This window comes from Balaenoptera acutorostrata, chromosome 6 (genome assembly GCF_949987535.1).
Source record: "Balaenoptera acutorostrata chromosome 6, mBalAcu1.1, whole genome shotgun sequence".
Taxonomy (NCBI): Eukaryota; Metazoa; Chordata; class Mammalia; order Artiodactyla; family Balaenopteridae; genus Balaenoptera; species Balaenoptera acutorostrata.
The window spans coordinates 93,444,325-93,460,203 of record NC_080069.1 but is presented as its reverse complement, the minus strand read 5'-3'; the positions used below and the strand labels follow the sequence as shown (position 1 = coordinate 93,460,203).

The window sequence follows — 15,879 nt, the reverse complement described above, 5'->3', positions numbered from 1 at the left end:
GATGGAGTGGGAAAGGGATAGAAGGAAGAGGGAAATGGAAACTGAGTAGTAGGATGAGGAGGGAGCAGCACTTCTCTGAGTAAACCTTTCTGTAAGGCTCTGACGCTTACAACCACTATAATGTTTCACACACACCAAAACAAAACAAAATAAAAAACCAATTAATTAAAACAACAAGATACCACTACACATCTACTAGAATGGTGAAAATCAAAAACACTGACAACACCAAATGCTGATGTGGGTGACAAGCAACAGGAACTCACATTCATTGCTGGTGGAATGCAAAATGGTGCAGCCACTTTGGAAGACTGTTTGGCAATGTCTTATGAAACTGAGCATGTTCTTACCATACAATCCAGCAATCTTGCTCTTTGGTATTTCCCCAAATGAATTAAAACCTTATGTCCACCCAACATCCTGCATATGGATGTTTATAGTAGCTTTATTCCTAATTGCCCAAACTTGGAGCAACCAAGATGTCCTTCAGTAGGTGAACAGATAAATAAATTGTGGTACATCCAGACAATGGAATTTTATCTTTTTTGGCTGCATCGTGTGGCATGTGGGATCTTAGTTCCCCCACGAAGGATCAAACCCCAGCCCCCTGCAGTGGGAGCACGGAGTCTTAACCACTGGACCACCAGGGAAGTCCCCAGACAATGGAATATTATTCAGCAATAAAAAGAAATAAACTAAAAGAAAATGAGCTAAAAGTGAAATGTGTACCAAAAAGATATAAGCTACCAAGCCATGCAGAATATTATTAAGTGAAATATTACTTTACTTGCATGAATATTACTACTACATATTATTAAGTGAAGGAGGCCACTCTGAAAAGGCCATATACTATATAATTCCAACTATATGACCTTCTGGAAAAAGGCAAACTATGGAGATCCTAAATGGCTCAGTGGTTACCAGGGGTTTGGGGAAGAGAGAGACGTGTAGGCAGAGCACAGCGGATTTTTAGGGCAGTGCGATGGTTAATTTTATGTGTCAACTTGACTAGTATAAGGGATGCCCATATAGCTGATAAAACATTATTTCTGGGTGTGTCTGTGAGGGTGTCTCCAGAAGAGATTAGCATTTGAATTGGTAGTCTGAGTAAAGAAGATCACCCTCACTAAGGCAGGTGGGCACTGTCCAGTCTGTTCAGGGCCTAAATAGAACAAAACCGTGGAGGAAGGGTGATTTTGTGCTCTTTGCTTGAGCTGGGACATCCATTTTCGCCTGCCCTTGGACACAGGTGTTCCTGTTTATCAGGCTTTTAGACTTGGACCAGGATTTATACCCTTAGCCCCTCAATTTCCAAACCTTTGGACTCAGACTCATAGCATCTGCTCTCCTGTTCTTAAGCCTTTGGACTCACTGAATCACACCACCAACTTTCCTGGGTCTCCAGCTTACAGATGGCAGACTGTGGGTCTTCTCAGCCTCCATAATCAAGTGAGCAAATTTCTATACCAAATCTCCCGTTATGTCTGTCTGTCTGTCTGTCTGTCTGTCTGTCTGTCTGTCTGTCTATCTATCTATCTATCTATCTATCTATCTATCTATCTAACTGGTTCTGTTTCTCTGGAGACCCCTAATACGGGCAGTGAAACTATTCTGTATGACACAATGCAGGATACAAGTCATTATACATTTGTGAAAACCCACAGAATGTACAACACCAGGTGTGAATCCTGATGTAAATTGGACTTGGGTGATAATGATGTGTCAGTGTAGGTCATCAATTGTAGAAAACGTGCTACTCTGGTGTAGGTTGTTGATGTTGGGGAGCCTGTACATGTGTGGCAGTAGGAGTATATGGGAACTCTCTGTACTTTCTGCTCAGTTTTGCTGTGAACTTAAAACTGCTCTAAAAAGTAAACTCAATTAAAAAGAAGAGAAAAAAGAAAAATAATAAAGAGATGGCTAGATATCATTAGATACTAATAGCTAGTAATCATAAAGATAATGTGATTTAGGTATTAGTAGAGATAGATCAGTGAGAAAGAATAGAATGCTAAAAATATTCCCATACATGAAAATAAACAATAAAGATGGCATTTTGAATTTGTGGACCCAGGAGATGAGGTGCTCATAGGCCCTGGGTATGACCCCAGAGAGTGATGCTATACTCCTTCAGAAGCCATTATTCACAAGCCTACTGCCAGCGCTGCAGCTCCGGATTATTCCATGTTTATGGCTAGAACAACTGCTTATTCTCTAAAAAGAAATCATTCAATTCCAACCTCACTATATAACGAATTAAATATGAGATAGTAAAAGTTAGAAAATATATGTGTTTATTAGATCTTAAAGTGGGAAAAACCTTTTCTTGGCATAAAACCACAAAGAAAAAAATCTCAGAAGAAAAAAATGAAACAGAATTAAAAGGTAAACAAAAAAAGTTCATTATACATGACAGAGAAAGGTTACTATCCTTATTATATAAAGAGCTTTTAGAAATATTAAGAAAATGAAAAACCAGTATAAAAATTGACAGCAGACATCAGTGAGTAATCCAGAAAATAGATACACAAAGCCAATAAAAATATGATAAAATTCCATCTTACTAACTAGGATTTAGTAAAACCATTATTTGCCTAAGTGTTTGGAGAGAGTTTTTTGGTTTTTGCTTTTGAAAGGGTGAAACAAATGTCTGCAACCTTCCTGGAAAGATATCTGGTAGAATGTTTTTTTTTGGTTTTTTGTTTTTAAATTTTCTTTTATCTATCTATCTATTTATTTATTTATTTGGCTGCTTTGCATCATCGTTGCTGCGCATGGGCTTTCTCTAGTTGCGGCGACCAGGGGCTACTCTTCATTGCGGTGTGCGGGTTTCTCATTGCGGTGGCTTCTCTTGTTGTGGAGCATGGGCATTAGGCGCGCAGGCTTCAGTAGTTGTGGCACGTGGGCTCAGTAGTTGTGGCTTGCAGGCTGTAGAGCGCAGGCTCAGTAGTTGTGGCGCATGGGCTTAGTTGCTCCGCGGCATGTGGGATCTTCCTGGACCAGGGCTCGAACCCGTGTCCCCTGCATTGGCAGGCAGATTCTTAACAACTGCGCCACCAGGGAAGTCCCTGGCAGCATGTTAAAAGAGCCATAAAAATTAGAGGTATATACAAAAATTTATATGAAAGGCTGTTTAGTTTATATGTCCAACACAGGCGTGATTAAACAAAGCATGCTGTACTCATAATCTGTTATAATGCTAAGCAGCTACTAACATTTTTGTTGAAAACAAAGAAATTATGTAAGAACATCTCAAAACAGGATGTCCTGTTTCTGAATTTTCTGAATTAAAAAAAAATTAAATTAAGTTAAATTAAATTTCTGAATTAAAAAAAAGTTCTAGTAGAAAGGTTTGTATAGTTGTTTATTTTAAGATTAAGGAGGATTTTAATTTTTTCTTCTTTGTTCTTTTCTCTGATTTTAATCTTTTGGTAATGTACATTAAGTAATTTTATAATTAGGAGAAAATGTCATTTTCTGTTTAAATAAAAAGTACCCAACTACCAAAAAAAAAATGAACAATTAGAATCAGCTGGGATATGGGAAAGAACCCAAAATGGAATAAAAACAATAACAAATAAACCTAACACTATTACAGAATTAGATCAGGTAACCACACTAAAAAGGTGGAGAAGAAGGGAACTCACCCAAGTAACTTTGTAAAATCTTATTTTAGCTGAGTACTTGTAAGACTAAGGACAAAAAGAAATGTATGTAAATACTAAGCTCTAGTTAGTAAATTTATTTCTCAAAGGGGTATGGGTTGGCAATTCTGAATCTTTACGTGTATACTAGGATTGAACAAATAAGCATATATATCATAGATAATGGGAGCCAGGTCTTTCACTGTCGGAGAAAAAAAAAATTCAAATAAAAAGATGAAAGCTAGAATAAACCCTGTGGTGTTGAATGGAATTGGAGGTAACAGTTTGAAATCAGTGTGTGTGTGTGTGTGTGTGTGTGTGTGTGTGTGTGTAATACACATATACACTGATAGGTGCACAAATAGATATAAATATTTCTCAGTTCTCTCTGCTGAAAGGGCTTAGGAGCAATGACAGTCCAAGAGTAGTATACACACCTAGCACTCATCTTGGATTCCAATACCACCTCCAACAAAAGGAACCAGGTTCCTTGGAGAAGTGGTTGATTCCAGGGCTTTGGGTAGGGGAGTAATATGATGAGATTTCATACTGAAGGGACTGATATGCTCACAGAGAGGAAAATGGATTAGGGGAGTCAGAGTAGATAAGTAAGACCAGTTAGGAAGCTACTGCAACAGTCCAAGTTAGAGATGAAGGTAAGCAAATGTTAGGTAGACTATGTGGTGGTGGTGGATGAGAAACAAAGAATGATTCGAAAGCTATTTAGGAAGTAAAGGTGACAAGACCCGGCGACATACTGGATTTTGAGTGGTAAAGGAAAAGAAGATAATGATCAGATTTTTACTCCTGGGATGGACATACAGATGGATAAGTATTGGATATTAACCAATATCAGGAATAGTTCTGCATGAAATCATGATGATCAGTTCTGTCCTGGACAGGTTGAGTTTGAGATGCCTTTGGGACACCTAAATGAGGACATAGTAAATAGCTGAATATACATAATTTGAGTAAGGAAAAGAAGTCAAGGAGTCTCTGGTATCTAGATGGTAATAGAGTTTGCTGCCTTAGCCACTGCACATGTGCCAAATGTAAGGGCCCCCTGATACTCCCACCAATCATACCCACTAGCCCTGGCAGCCCATATGGTGAGAATAAGAAAACATCAGGGATGGCCTTTAAAACAGTGAGTTTCTCCTCCACTAGACTCTCCTGAAAAACCACACTGACTCAAAGACAGCTTTATTCCACCACCTCCCACAAGCAGTCTGCTGCCAAGTCATTGCAATTCTACCTCTCAAGTCCATCCGCTTCTCATCACCCTGCTGCTACTGTGCCTTAGTATAGGCCCTACGTGGCCTTCCAAATCCACCCTCCACCCAGTCACAGCGGTCTTTCTTTTTTTAAAAATAAATTTATTTATTTTATTTATTTTTATTTTTGGCTGCATTGGGTCTTCATTGCTGCACGCAGACTCTCTCCAGTTGCGGCGAGCGGGGGCCACTCTTCGTTGTGGTGTGCGGGCTTCTCATTGTGGAGCACGGGCTCTAGGCTCCTGGGCTCAGTAGTTGTGGCTCACGGGCTCTAGAGTGCATGCTCAGTAGTTGTAGCACACGGGCTTAGTTGCTCCGCGGCATGTGGGATCTTCCCAGACTAGGACTTGAACCCGTGTCCCCTGCATTGCCAGGCGGATTCTTAACCACTGTGCCACCAGGGAAGCCCCACAGCGGTCTTTCTAAGTAGTGTCTCCTTCCTCTCTTTCCTCCCCCCTTTGAAATAGTAATGAGGTTAATTATAGTAACAGCTCATACTTATAGAGTACTTTAGGCACTGTGTTTAAATCTTTACATGGGTTATCTCATTAACGGTCGCAATTTTCTAAGACAGGCATTATTATCTCTCTCTCTCTTTTTTTTTTTTTTTTTTTAACAAATAAAGTAAAGGAGGCTTGGAGAGGCTACGTAACCTGCTCAAGATTGTATAGCTAGTAAGTGGTAGGGTCTAAAGCTTACACACTTAACCATTATGCTCTACACACATTGTAAACAACAAAAAGGGAAGAATAAGGAAGAAGAAAGCAATCACCTGTTAAGAGACCTTAGGCAAGGCCCTCTCTCAGAGCCTCAGGGTGCTGACTTGTTTTGAGGAGGCTGAACTAGATGCTCTCTAACAACCCTCAGGCTCTAATTTATGAAATGGGATAATGGAGAAGAAGAAGGGGTCAACGTTTCCCATCTCTGGCTTCCTGCTAGGATGCCCATGCTGCTATACTGCCTGGTCACTGATCAGCTGAGGCAGCTGTGACCCTTCTTTATGTGGCCAAACATAATGTGGCTTGGGGTGTCCTTTGCCCAATTATGTTGGGTTTCCTGGGAACACTATGCTGGAGAAGCCCTAGTCAATGTCCAGTCTTGATTCTTAGAAGTTTCTCCCTATTTTCCTTTGTACTCTGGCCTCTTGGGCAGGTCAGCAGGGCAAAGGCTGCCCCTGAAACTGGAGCTCCCTCTCCTTACACCTGAATCAGGCTCACGGGCCTCTCTTCCTCCAACTCTCCCCAAAGTCTGGATGCTGGGCTTCTCTGAGCCTGTTTGCATATCTGAATCTGGCTTTTCCCAGAGGTCCCTTATTCAGGACACCACTTCCTGCCCTCAAACGAATGAGGAGCTCTCCTGCCTCTCAACTGTTCTAGAACAGTAATTTTCAAAAATTTTTGACAATAACCCATACCAAGAAATAAATCTTAAATTGTGTCCCAGTATACTCATATGCATGTATACAAACACACACACACATGCACACACACACCCCTATGTACATAGACATATAACTGCAACAGAACTTACTACCTTTATAATGTGCAGTGAACTTTGATAGGTTCTACTGCAGTCTGTTTCATGAAAATTATCCTAGTCCAATCCACTGAATTCATTTCATGAGCCCTACATGGCTTGAAAATCATTATAAAACCATGCACTAGTTCACCTTTAAACCAATAGTGAGGAGAGGAAGTCTAACTATCAGTAGTATCAGTAAATTAAGGACAAAGGATTGGTTATGAAAAAACCAATCTTCATGGACTTCTCAGGATGTAAGGTAACTACCTGAATGTGACCAGGTCCACAGTAGATGTGACTAGCTTTGCAGCATAACTGTCTCAAGGTATTTTATAGTAAGGTGAATACAAGCCACAATTACCCTGTGTAGTTGTAAGTAGTCTGAAATAACTGTGCTCCCCCTTCTCTCTGCTCTGTAGAGCACTGGATTGGGGGAAAACCACTGTCCATTTGAAGTTGCAGGAATTAAGTATAATTCTTGAGGTACAGAGTAAACCCAAAACCAATCAAACTTTCAACAGGTGCTTTCTAAGAGAGGAGTCAGGTCAAGAAATATTTACCTATGTAACCAATACTGTGCTCACTGCTATAAGAAAATGCTGATGGTATGGTCCTTAGTCTTATTTATAATTCAGTATAGCTGGCACATAGTATGAGCTCAAAAACATATCTGTTGAATAAATGCATGCATAAGTTGATTTGGTGAACTAAGTAGAAGCAAAGCTTTGCCATAAAAATGGGACTCTGTTACAGAAAACGTGTTTACCCAATGAATACTTTTTGCGTCATGTTTAACAATCTCCAAATCTTAAGCACTTAGCTAGTATACATTCAACAAATGTTTATTATATCTCTTATGTGCCAGACACCCTGCTGGGATAAAGAAGTAAGAGACATATTGCTCCTTCTGAGAGATTGTTTAAAGGTCAAAGATTCTTCCTACCCTAGGATCCACTAACCTTTCAAATGTGATTTTGCAGTATGTCTACGTCTCCACTCTCTTGAGCTGGGCTGGCCTTGTGAATTGCTCTGATCAACAGAATGTGGTATAAGTGATGTGACAGTTCTGGAGCCCAGGGCCTCAAGAGGACCTGTAGCTTCCACCTTCTCTCCCTCAGAGCACTGCCCTGAGAAAAACATGCAAGGAAGATGGTCTAATTTGCTGGATGATGAAAGGTCATACAGAAGAGAACTGAGACACCTTGGCCAAGAGCCAGCACCAATTACCAGACATGTGAAGGGAGCCATTTGGACTTTCTAGCCTGGCCAAACTTCTAGCAGCCATAGGAGTAAGTCCAGCTGATCCAGTAGAGGAGCTGCCTAACCAACCCATAGAACTGTGAAAAATATTAAACCATTGTTTTAAGCCACTTAGTTTGGGGGGTGGTGTGTTATGCAGCTAGAGAGAATCAACACAGAAACTGATACCTAAAAAAGAGACATGCTGGCCTAACAAAAAACCAGAGCATTGACTTTGGAGCTGGCTGGTGAGCAGAAGCTAGAAAGGCAATGAAGAAACTATTAGTGAAGGCTGGAGGAGCAGAGAAGAAATTGCTATTGGAGTCTGGAGAAAAGTGAACTGTGTAATTCAGTGGCAGGATAATTGGCAAAATTGTCATCTGCAGTAACTTGGAAGATAGAAAATATACCTAATGAACTTGTAGATACGGCTTAGGAGCTTTCTAGGTAGAATGTTGAAGAAAATATCAACTGGCTTTTTTTAGCTGCATATGATAAGGTACGGGGAGAAAGAAATAAAGAACTACTCAGCTTGCAAGCAGAATTTAGAGTAAATATAGAGCACAGAGTGTGCTGGGTTAGAAAACTGTTTTAAATTTTCATTTTTTCTTGCCAACAAAAGAGTCTCATATAGTAAGATATGACCTAGAGATAAAGATCAAATCAAGAGTATGGCTGTGCAACCCTTTATTAAGACCTCAGAAATATTAAAGATGGTACATTGTAGGGCTCTCAGCTAGACAAAAGAACTTCTAAGAATCTCAAGGGCATTTTTCCACAGCAGCCTGAGCCACCCAAAGTAGAGAGAGGCCTATTTGAAAAATAATTATGGATGTGGTTTTGGAACATGGAGTGAACCCAGTCAGATTCATAGAAGACCCATGAAGTTTTTGAGATAATTGTATCACTGAGAGTGCCACCAGCTTGAACTACTGAGGCAGTCCCAAACGAAAAGGAACCTCTGAGGCCCCAATTTCCTATATGCAGGAAACAGGGTAAGAAGTCTACTCAGCTGCAAACATGGGCTATGTCTCAAGGAAAAGGAAGACTTCTCAGAGAGCAGAGCCAAGAACCCAGGTGGCAGAGCCCAGAGCCAAGGAGAACAATGGAATAGAAAACACACATAGGAGTAAAACCAGACCCTAATCAGGGCACATTTCATACCTCAGAGTAGGGGCCCTGCTAATGTATAACCAGCTGGCTTTCAGAATTGCTATGGACTAGTGAGTGCTATGTACCTCCTATTTCTCTCCTTTTGGAACAGGAATGTCTCCTGTGGTTATTCTGTTCCTGTCTCACCACTGCTTGCTGGATGTGTATGTGTGGTTGATGTGTGTTTTGTCTATTGGTCTTTTTTTTTTTTTTTTTTTTAAGATTTTTAGAAATTTCATATAATGTCTGAAACATTTATATTAACATATTTCCATACAAATACAAATATAAGATTTTTAGAAATTTCATGTAATGTCGGAAACATTTATATTAACATATTTCCATACAAATATGTATGTGTGTGGTTGATGTGTGTTTTGTCTATTGGTCTTTGAATCAGAAAGATTCACACCTGGGGAACCTCAACAACATCTGGACACGACACTAGTCTCAAGATCCCAGACTTCAACCTTGATGTGATAATTGGCATGAGATTTGGGGGTCCTAAGATAAGGGTGAGAATATTTTGCATGTGGGAGAAATGTGAATAATCTGTGACCAGAAGGAACTGTGATAGATTGTTTAGTAGCCCCAAATGACTCCCATCCTAGTACGCATAAAGATGGAATCTATTTCTCCATATTATTTAGTCTGGGATGGTCATATAACTTGGCTTTGATCAACAGAATGTAGCGTGCACATTCTAGAGTCTATTCCTCAAGAGGTCCTATAGCTTTTTCCTGTGCTTTCTTAGAATGATGTCCTGAGACCACTGTGTAAGAAAGCCAGTTTAGCCTATGGGAGGATGAAGGCCATGTAAAACAGAGTCGAGGAATCCCAGCTGATAACCAGCATCAACTGCCAGACATTCAAGTCAGTCCATCTTAGACCATCCAGTTCAACTGACCTTGAACTGAATGTAGCCACATGAGTGAGAGCAGGTGAAGCTTGCAGAGGAACTGCCCAACCAACCCACAAAATCATAAGAAATAATAAACCGTTATTGTAAGCCATTTAGTTTTAGTGTAGTTTGTTACACAGCAGTAGATAACTGAAGCGACCCTGATTTTACAGATCTTATAGTCTAGTGGAAAAAATAGACAAGTAAGCCAGTAATAACAGTGAAAGGTGATGATCCTCATAATAAGGAAGTACAGGAAAGCTATGGGAGCATATAGCAGGAAAACAAAGCCTTGTTTAGTGGGAAGGCATGGCTGTACAGAGGAAGGAGCATTCACTCTGAGAGCTGAAAAATAAAAGGTACTTTTTGTCCATATAGATAAAAGAATTGTTATATGCAAAGGTCCCAAGCTAAGAAAGAACTTGAGGAAATACAACAGGGCTGTCACATCGTGAGAGTCTGGTTAATGAAGGGAAGAAAAGAGAAACAGAGGAAATAAAGAGCAAATAAATAATAAAATGGCCGACTTAAGTGCTGACATAATTACCTTAAATGTAAATGGTCTAAATACGTGAATCAAAAGAGCCCACAGTCCATAGGTTAGCACTGAATAACAAGGCAATACACCTACCATTTGGTTTTCTGGGATCTGTTCTCTGCAAGTCTGGGGAGAGATGCTGCTCCTTTTGGGGGGCTCTGCTTGGAGACCCTCTGCCTGGAGACCGTCTACAGGCTTTCCGCTCAGGGCCCTGGGCCTTGTCGCTGCAGGGAGGCTGTTTGCTGGGCGCCCAGCTCTGCCTGCGGGGCTCAGCCTGGGTGCTGGGCAGACAGGGAGGAGCTTGGGGTCTGCAGGAATCTGGGCTCAGCCTTCCCTTCTGCTGTTCTGCCTCTCTTCGCCTATTTTCTTCTTCTCGCTTCCTGGGAGCAAAGCCAAAGGGGAAGAGGAAAAAATTAAGAGCGTTCGTTACCTGTTCAAGTGTTCCTGAGTGAGATTTGAACTTTAAAAGGAGCTACCACAACACAGGGGGGATTTGGAAATTCAGAATTTTCACAATTTCACAATTTCCTGTCTTTTATCCAGGTCTTATAGCTCAAAGGATGATGGAGGCAGAAAGAATCTTATAGATCAACCTGTGCCCAGTTGAGACACACATGATATGGAACTTTTTGGTGAGACATAAGAGGATCCCAAAGTGTGTGTGCCCCAAGTGTGTGTGATCCCTGGAACTACCTGTAACTACACCCCTTTTCTCCTATTCCAGAAAGCACATCAGAATGCAACTGAGAATGATAGTCAGAGGGATAACCCTTAATCTTCTCTATTTATTAAAAAGACCACTGGTAAACCTTAATGATTACATGAAAAAATTACAAAGCACCTCACAAGTGACTATAACACACCTGTGAGGTGTGTTATAATCTCGTAACACTGCCATCGAGAGAGCGCTTAGCTTATGGGTCAAACCCACTCAACTTGCAGATGAGGCCCAGAAGGTACGGTGATTTTCAAGAAGTCATACACAAGTAGCTGGTGGCTAAGCTGGAACCTTTGGGTAGCAACAGAATAGAGAGGGGAGGCCAGGACTAGAAATGAGTGGCCGGGTGAGACAGATGGGCCGAGGTAACGCAGGTCCAGAAAGGGGCCAGGTGCTTAAGGACGAAGTGGCTGAGTTAAGGACAGGATTTGTTTGACTGATGTCATTAATTTGTAGGGATATCCAAGGGAAAAAAAAGAGGATGAAAACGAACATTTTCTGCACCTGTCCTGTGCTGGGCACTGATGATACAGTGATGAGGACCACAGAGTTCGGCCCTCCCTTGAAGAACCTTCTACCCAGAGCGGAACAGCTAGGGCAACAAAGGCTTAACATATGATGGAAGAAATGTTATAATAATGTGCTTGCACAGAGGAAGTAGTGATTAATTTTGTGGAGGAACCTGGAAGAAGGTCCCAACTGTTGATTCTCAAAGATGTGTAGGAGTTTGCCAGGCAGGTAGGTGGGAATGAGGAAGTTAGTCTGAGGGAGCAGTCTGGGCAAAGGAGAGAGTATGGAAAAACTGGGTCTGTTTTGCTTCTTCTGACCTTTAAATAATGCTTGCTATAAACAGCAGGCACCCAATACATATTTGCTGCTCAGGAAGAGAATTTGGTTGCCATTTAAGGGTGCAGTTTAAAGTAGAATAATTAGAGGTATAGTGAAGAGAACCCTGTACTGGGAAGTATAAGAATTCTTCTGGTCCTGCCTCTGCCAGTAACCACAAAAAGACCTTGAATAAGTCACCTTCCTGCCGAAGACTCAGTTTCCCCAGGTCTAACACTCACATGATGGCTAATAATCCTGAATTGATTTAAGGGTCTGTTTGGAATGTCTTTATAAAATCGGGGCTGTGTTATGTAATGAGATGGAGAGATTTCTTTTATCGGAGTAGCTGGTATCAGGGTCCCTCTTAGTGGGGGACCTTGTTTAGACAAATACCTCAGTAAGCTTGGGGACAGGATTGAGGGCTGGTAGAAGGTGAGACCCTCAGGGCCTAGGTGGTGACTGGCTTGGGGCTCCAGAAAAGAGGCCTGCTCTGTCAGGACACAAAGAATTTGTTTGTAGCTCCTGACAGGGAGGGAAGAGATGAAAGAACAAGAGAGGAGGGAGGGGGAAGAAAGAGAAGGCGAAGGACTGGGTACTGCGTGGAGCAAGGGCCGGGCAGAGAATCGTCCAGGTGAGGGGACAGAAAAGGACTTTAGATCTGTGATCCACACACCTTAATGAATGGACTCTCCTGAGATCTTACTAAAACCTAGGTTCTGATTTACTGGGGCTGGGGTGGGGCTCAAGAGTCTGCATTTCTACCAAGCACCCAGGTCATACAGGTGCTACTGGTCTTCTGGCCACACCCCGAGTAGCAAAGCTTAAGAGAATAGGAAAGTCTCGTGTGGCCTGTTAACTATGCCATTAGAGGATATGCAATGTGAGTCTCCTCAATGACACCAGCTTCTCGGAAGGCCTCCCATGCTCATACATGCTTTTTTATAGGCAACCTGACAAGTTGTAGGGCTACGGTCCCAGAAATGGGACCAAGAGCTGAGGCAGAGACCCTAAGCCCCCAAGAAGTCATAGAATTCAGATTTCCACAGACTGTGCAATCTGAAGCAAAGCTTATTTATATCTCAAGGAACAGGAAAGTCCCAGATGACAGATATCTGAGTCACACTTTAATATAAAGCCTTGTCAACTTAACTCCCCACCACCTCTTAAAAAAAAAAATTTATTTAGGCTGTGCCGGTTCTTAATTGTGGCACACGGGATCTTCATTGCAGCATGCGGGCTTCTTAGTTGTGGCAATGTGGACTTCTCAGCTGCAGCATGCGGGCTCTGAGTTGCGGCGTGCATGCGGGATCTAGTTCTCCAACCAGGGATCGAACCCTGGCCCCCTGCATTGGGAGTACATAGTCTTAACCACTGGACCACCAGGGAAGTCCCTTAACTCCCCTTCTGAAGGTCTTTCATCCTGTGTGGTGAAGCCCCTGATCTGGGGTCCAAGCTTGCCTCTCTGATAGGTTCCCACTGAGTGCAATCCCAGAGAAAGTGGTCAGATGGGTCGTGCTGACTCCTGTATAGCTCGAATGTTCTCATTTGACTCTGGCCTTGTTACAGGCTTTGCCAAATGCTGACACTTGTGTGCACTGCGTTGCAGTCGACAGGCGAGCTGGACAGCCTGTCATCTTCAGTGCCTGGGATTCATATGGATGCTAGCAAGTGCCATTTCAATGTGATCTGTCTGTGAGAAGGCTGCTTTTCAGAAGGTGGAAGCATCTGGGTGGCTGAGGTGCTGCTAATTGATCTAACAGCCGTGCTCCTGGCAGGCAGAGGGAGAGCTGCTCTTTTTACGAGCACTGATGAACAGAAGTGCTTTAAGAGAATATATTGGTCCTTCAGACAGACAGGCGTGTGGGGTTGCCTGGCTTGGCATTTGCATGGATATCATTGCCATCAAAAGAGGCTTTGAGGTGATAACCAAGACGTTGTTATTTGAGCAGTCATTTCTCCTTCTTTTAGGACACCAAACCCCTTTCCTTTTCAATTCCAAGAAGCCACTGTGCAATCAGCCCCTGGGCAAACCTTGTCACTGAAGACCTTTCTGGGCCTCCCACAAGGGCAGTCACAGGACAAACAGGGGATCTAGCCTTTTAGAGTGATCAAGATGGCCAGTAGGTAAGGGAGCTCTGCCTTCTGAAGACTCTTCTGGAGGGGGAGGTTTGCAAGGGGTTATTTTTTCATTTCGGTGGAACTCAGTAAGCAGATTCGGGAGAAAGAATGTAATCATGAGAATATATAATTACACACTCAGCTGATGAATAGAAGTAAATTAATGTTTTTTAAAAATGGATGCATTTTGCATTAAAAAAATCTTCCAGGTGGCACACAGCCCACAAATGTGCAGATCTCCAGAGCTGTGGTTCTTGATGTAAAAGTAGTGATCACTGAGGAAAAGGGATTAGAACTGGGAATTATGTATAAGCTGCATCCTGTTTTATCTGTACTGCTGCCTTGAAACAAAAAGCAACCACACACACACACACACACACACACACACACACACACACACACACAGAGGATACAGCTCCTCAGAAAAGAATATGATCCCGTGTGTGTTTGTGTGTTTCCCTGGGGGAAAAGGTCCAGAACCACTGCTCACAATGTAAGAACTTGAAGGAATCTCACTTTAATGAGGGCAATGCACTTATTTGGTAGATAAGGAAACTGAGGCAGAGAGCTTAGTGACTTATCCAAGGTTACGTGCTAACAGCTTTCTATACACAGAGCTGAGCTGGAATTCAGCAGCTTTACTTCTTTCTGTAAAATTCATCTCACAAATCATTTTTAAAAATTTTACTCAGTCTTCTTCCATCATTTAAAAAAGTGAATTGGGTCATATGAAGAAAGTGGTAAGACTACATTAAAGTAACCATTAACAGCATTTCAAGCTAGCTTCTAGCATAGCTTTTAGTCCTGAACCCTTAGACTCAATAACTGTCCTAAAATTTAAGTGTTTTTTCCCCAACTAATTTATTACAGAATGTCAAAGATCTTTAATCTTCATGCTATACACTTGACCTATTTTTGTAAAGTTTAGGAAACAAATACAAGAAAAAGAACCAATGTTATTCTACTTTACATGAAAATTTAAAGAGAAAAAAATCCTGTCCATGACACAGCAAGTAATATTTTAGCAGGAAATTTATTAAGATAGCAGAATCTTAATGTATAAACTAGTCCCACATTTTCCTCCCCCCTTTTTTTTTTTTCTATTATCTTAAGGGAAATCAGCCAGACAACAGCTTTTGATGGGCTACCAATTAGTCTGGTTTGTACTGTCTCTTCTAGAGCAATTTTTGCAGCTCCCCAGAGGCTCACAGTATAAAAATGTAAGAAAGCCAACTGGGGATCAGATCTTTGACAACCTCTGCTTTGGGTCCTATGCACCACAGGGTAAAGAGGGTCTCCAAAGGATGGGCTGGAGGAACGGGGCTGTTTCACCCAGGGAAGAAAAGACCCAAGGCATACACTGCTGGTGCAAATCTCTGAAGGGCTGTTGTGGGTCAGAGATATACCCTGGAGCCCTCCCAAGCCAGATCTAAGACTCAAGAATGGGGACTTCTGCAAATGAGAAGCCTAGATAACCATTGCAAAAAAAAAAGGCCAGTAAGAAACCAAGTGATCAAAAGATTGCTTGATGTGCAGAGAACCAGATCAAAGGCAGTAACTTCAAAGGCTTGAATGCTCCATGGCTTCAGCATCTCAGCACTGAAGGCGTCTGTCTGCACGACAGGGCACAGACCTGCCTCTGGGCCTGGAAAGTTTAAGTCCTGGAAGTTGATGGATTCTTTCCCTACCCCACTATGTGGCTTCCACAGAGAGTTTTAGTTGTCAATTTTTAACAAGAAGAAATTAATTCTGTCAGACACTGCAGAAATAAAGCAGGCTCATTCTCATTCATGAGTATTCAAGTTGCCATTGCCATGAATATAGGACTAAGAGAGGTTTGAGAGGTGTGATTAAAATGGTTTCCACAGAAAAGGGAGGTTAAGTTAGTGTGTCCTGCTGTTGTACCGCTTTAACCCAGCTTTGCCCTAGTGCCATTCTTGTTCATC

General features: G+C 41.9%; 1 protein-coding gene across 4 annotated transcripts in view; it reads right to left on the bottom strand.

Annotated features, from left to right (window-relative positions):
* The window catches only part of INVS (inversin), a 146,653-nt gene that overhangs the window by 19,758 nt on the left and 111,016 nt on the right, over nucleotides 1-15,879 (bottom strand). For all 4 annotated transcript variants that reach the window (XM_007197065.3, XM_007197066.3, XM_007197067.3 and 1 more), the window contains exon 13: nucleotides 10,363-10,649. In XM_007197065.3, the coding sequence (XP_007197127.2) occupies nucleotides 10,363-10,649 (287 nt within the window). The remainder of the gene's footprint in view (nucleotides 1-10,362; nucleotides 10,650-15,879) is intronic.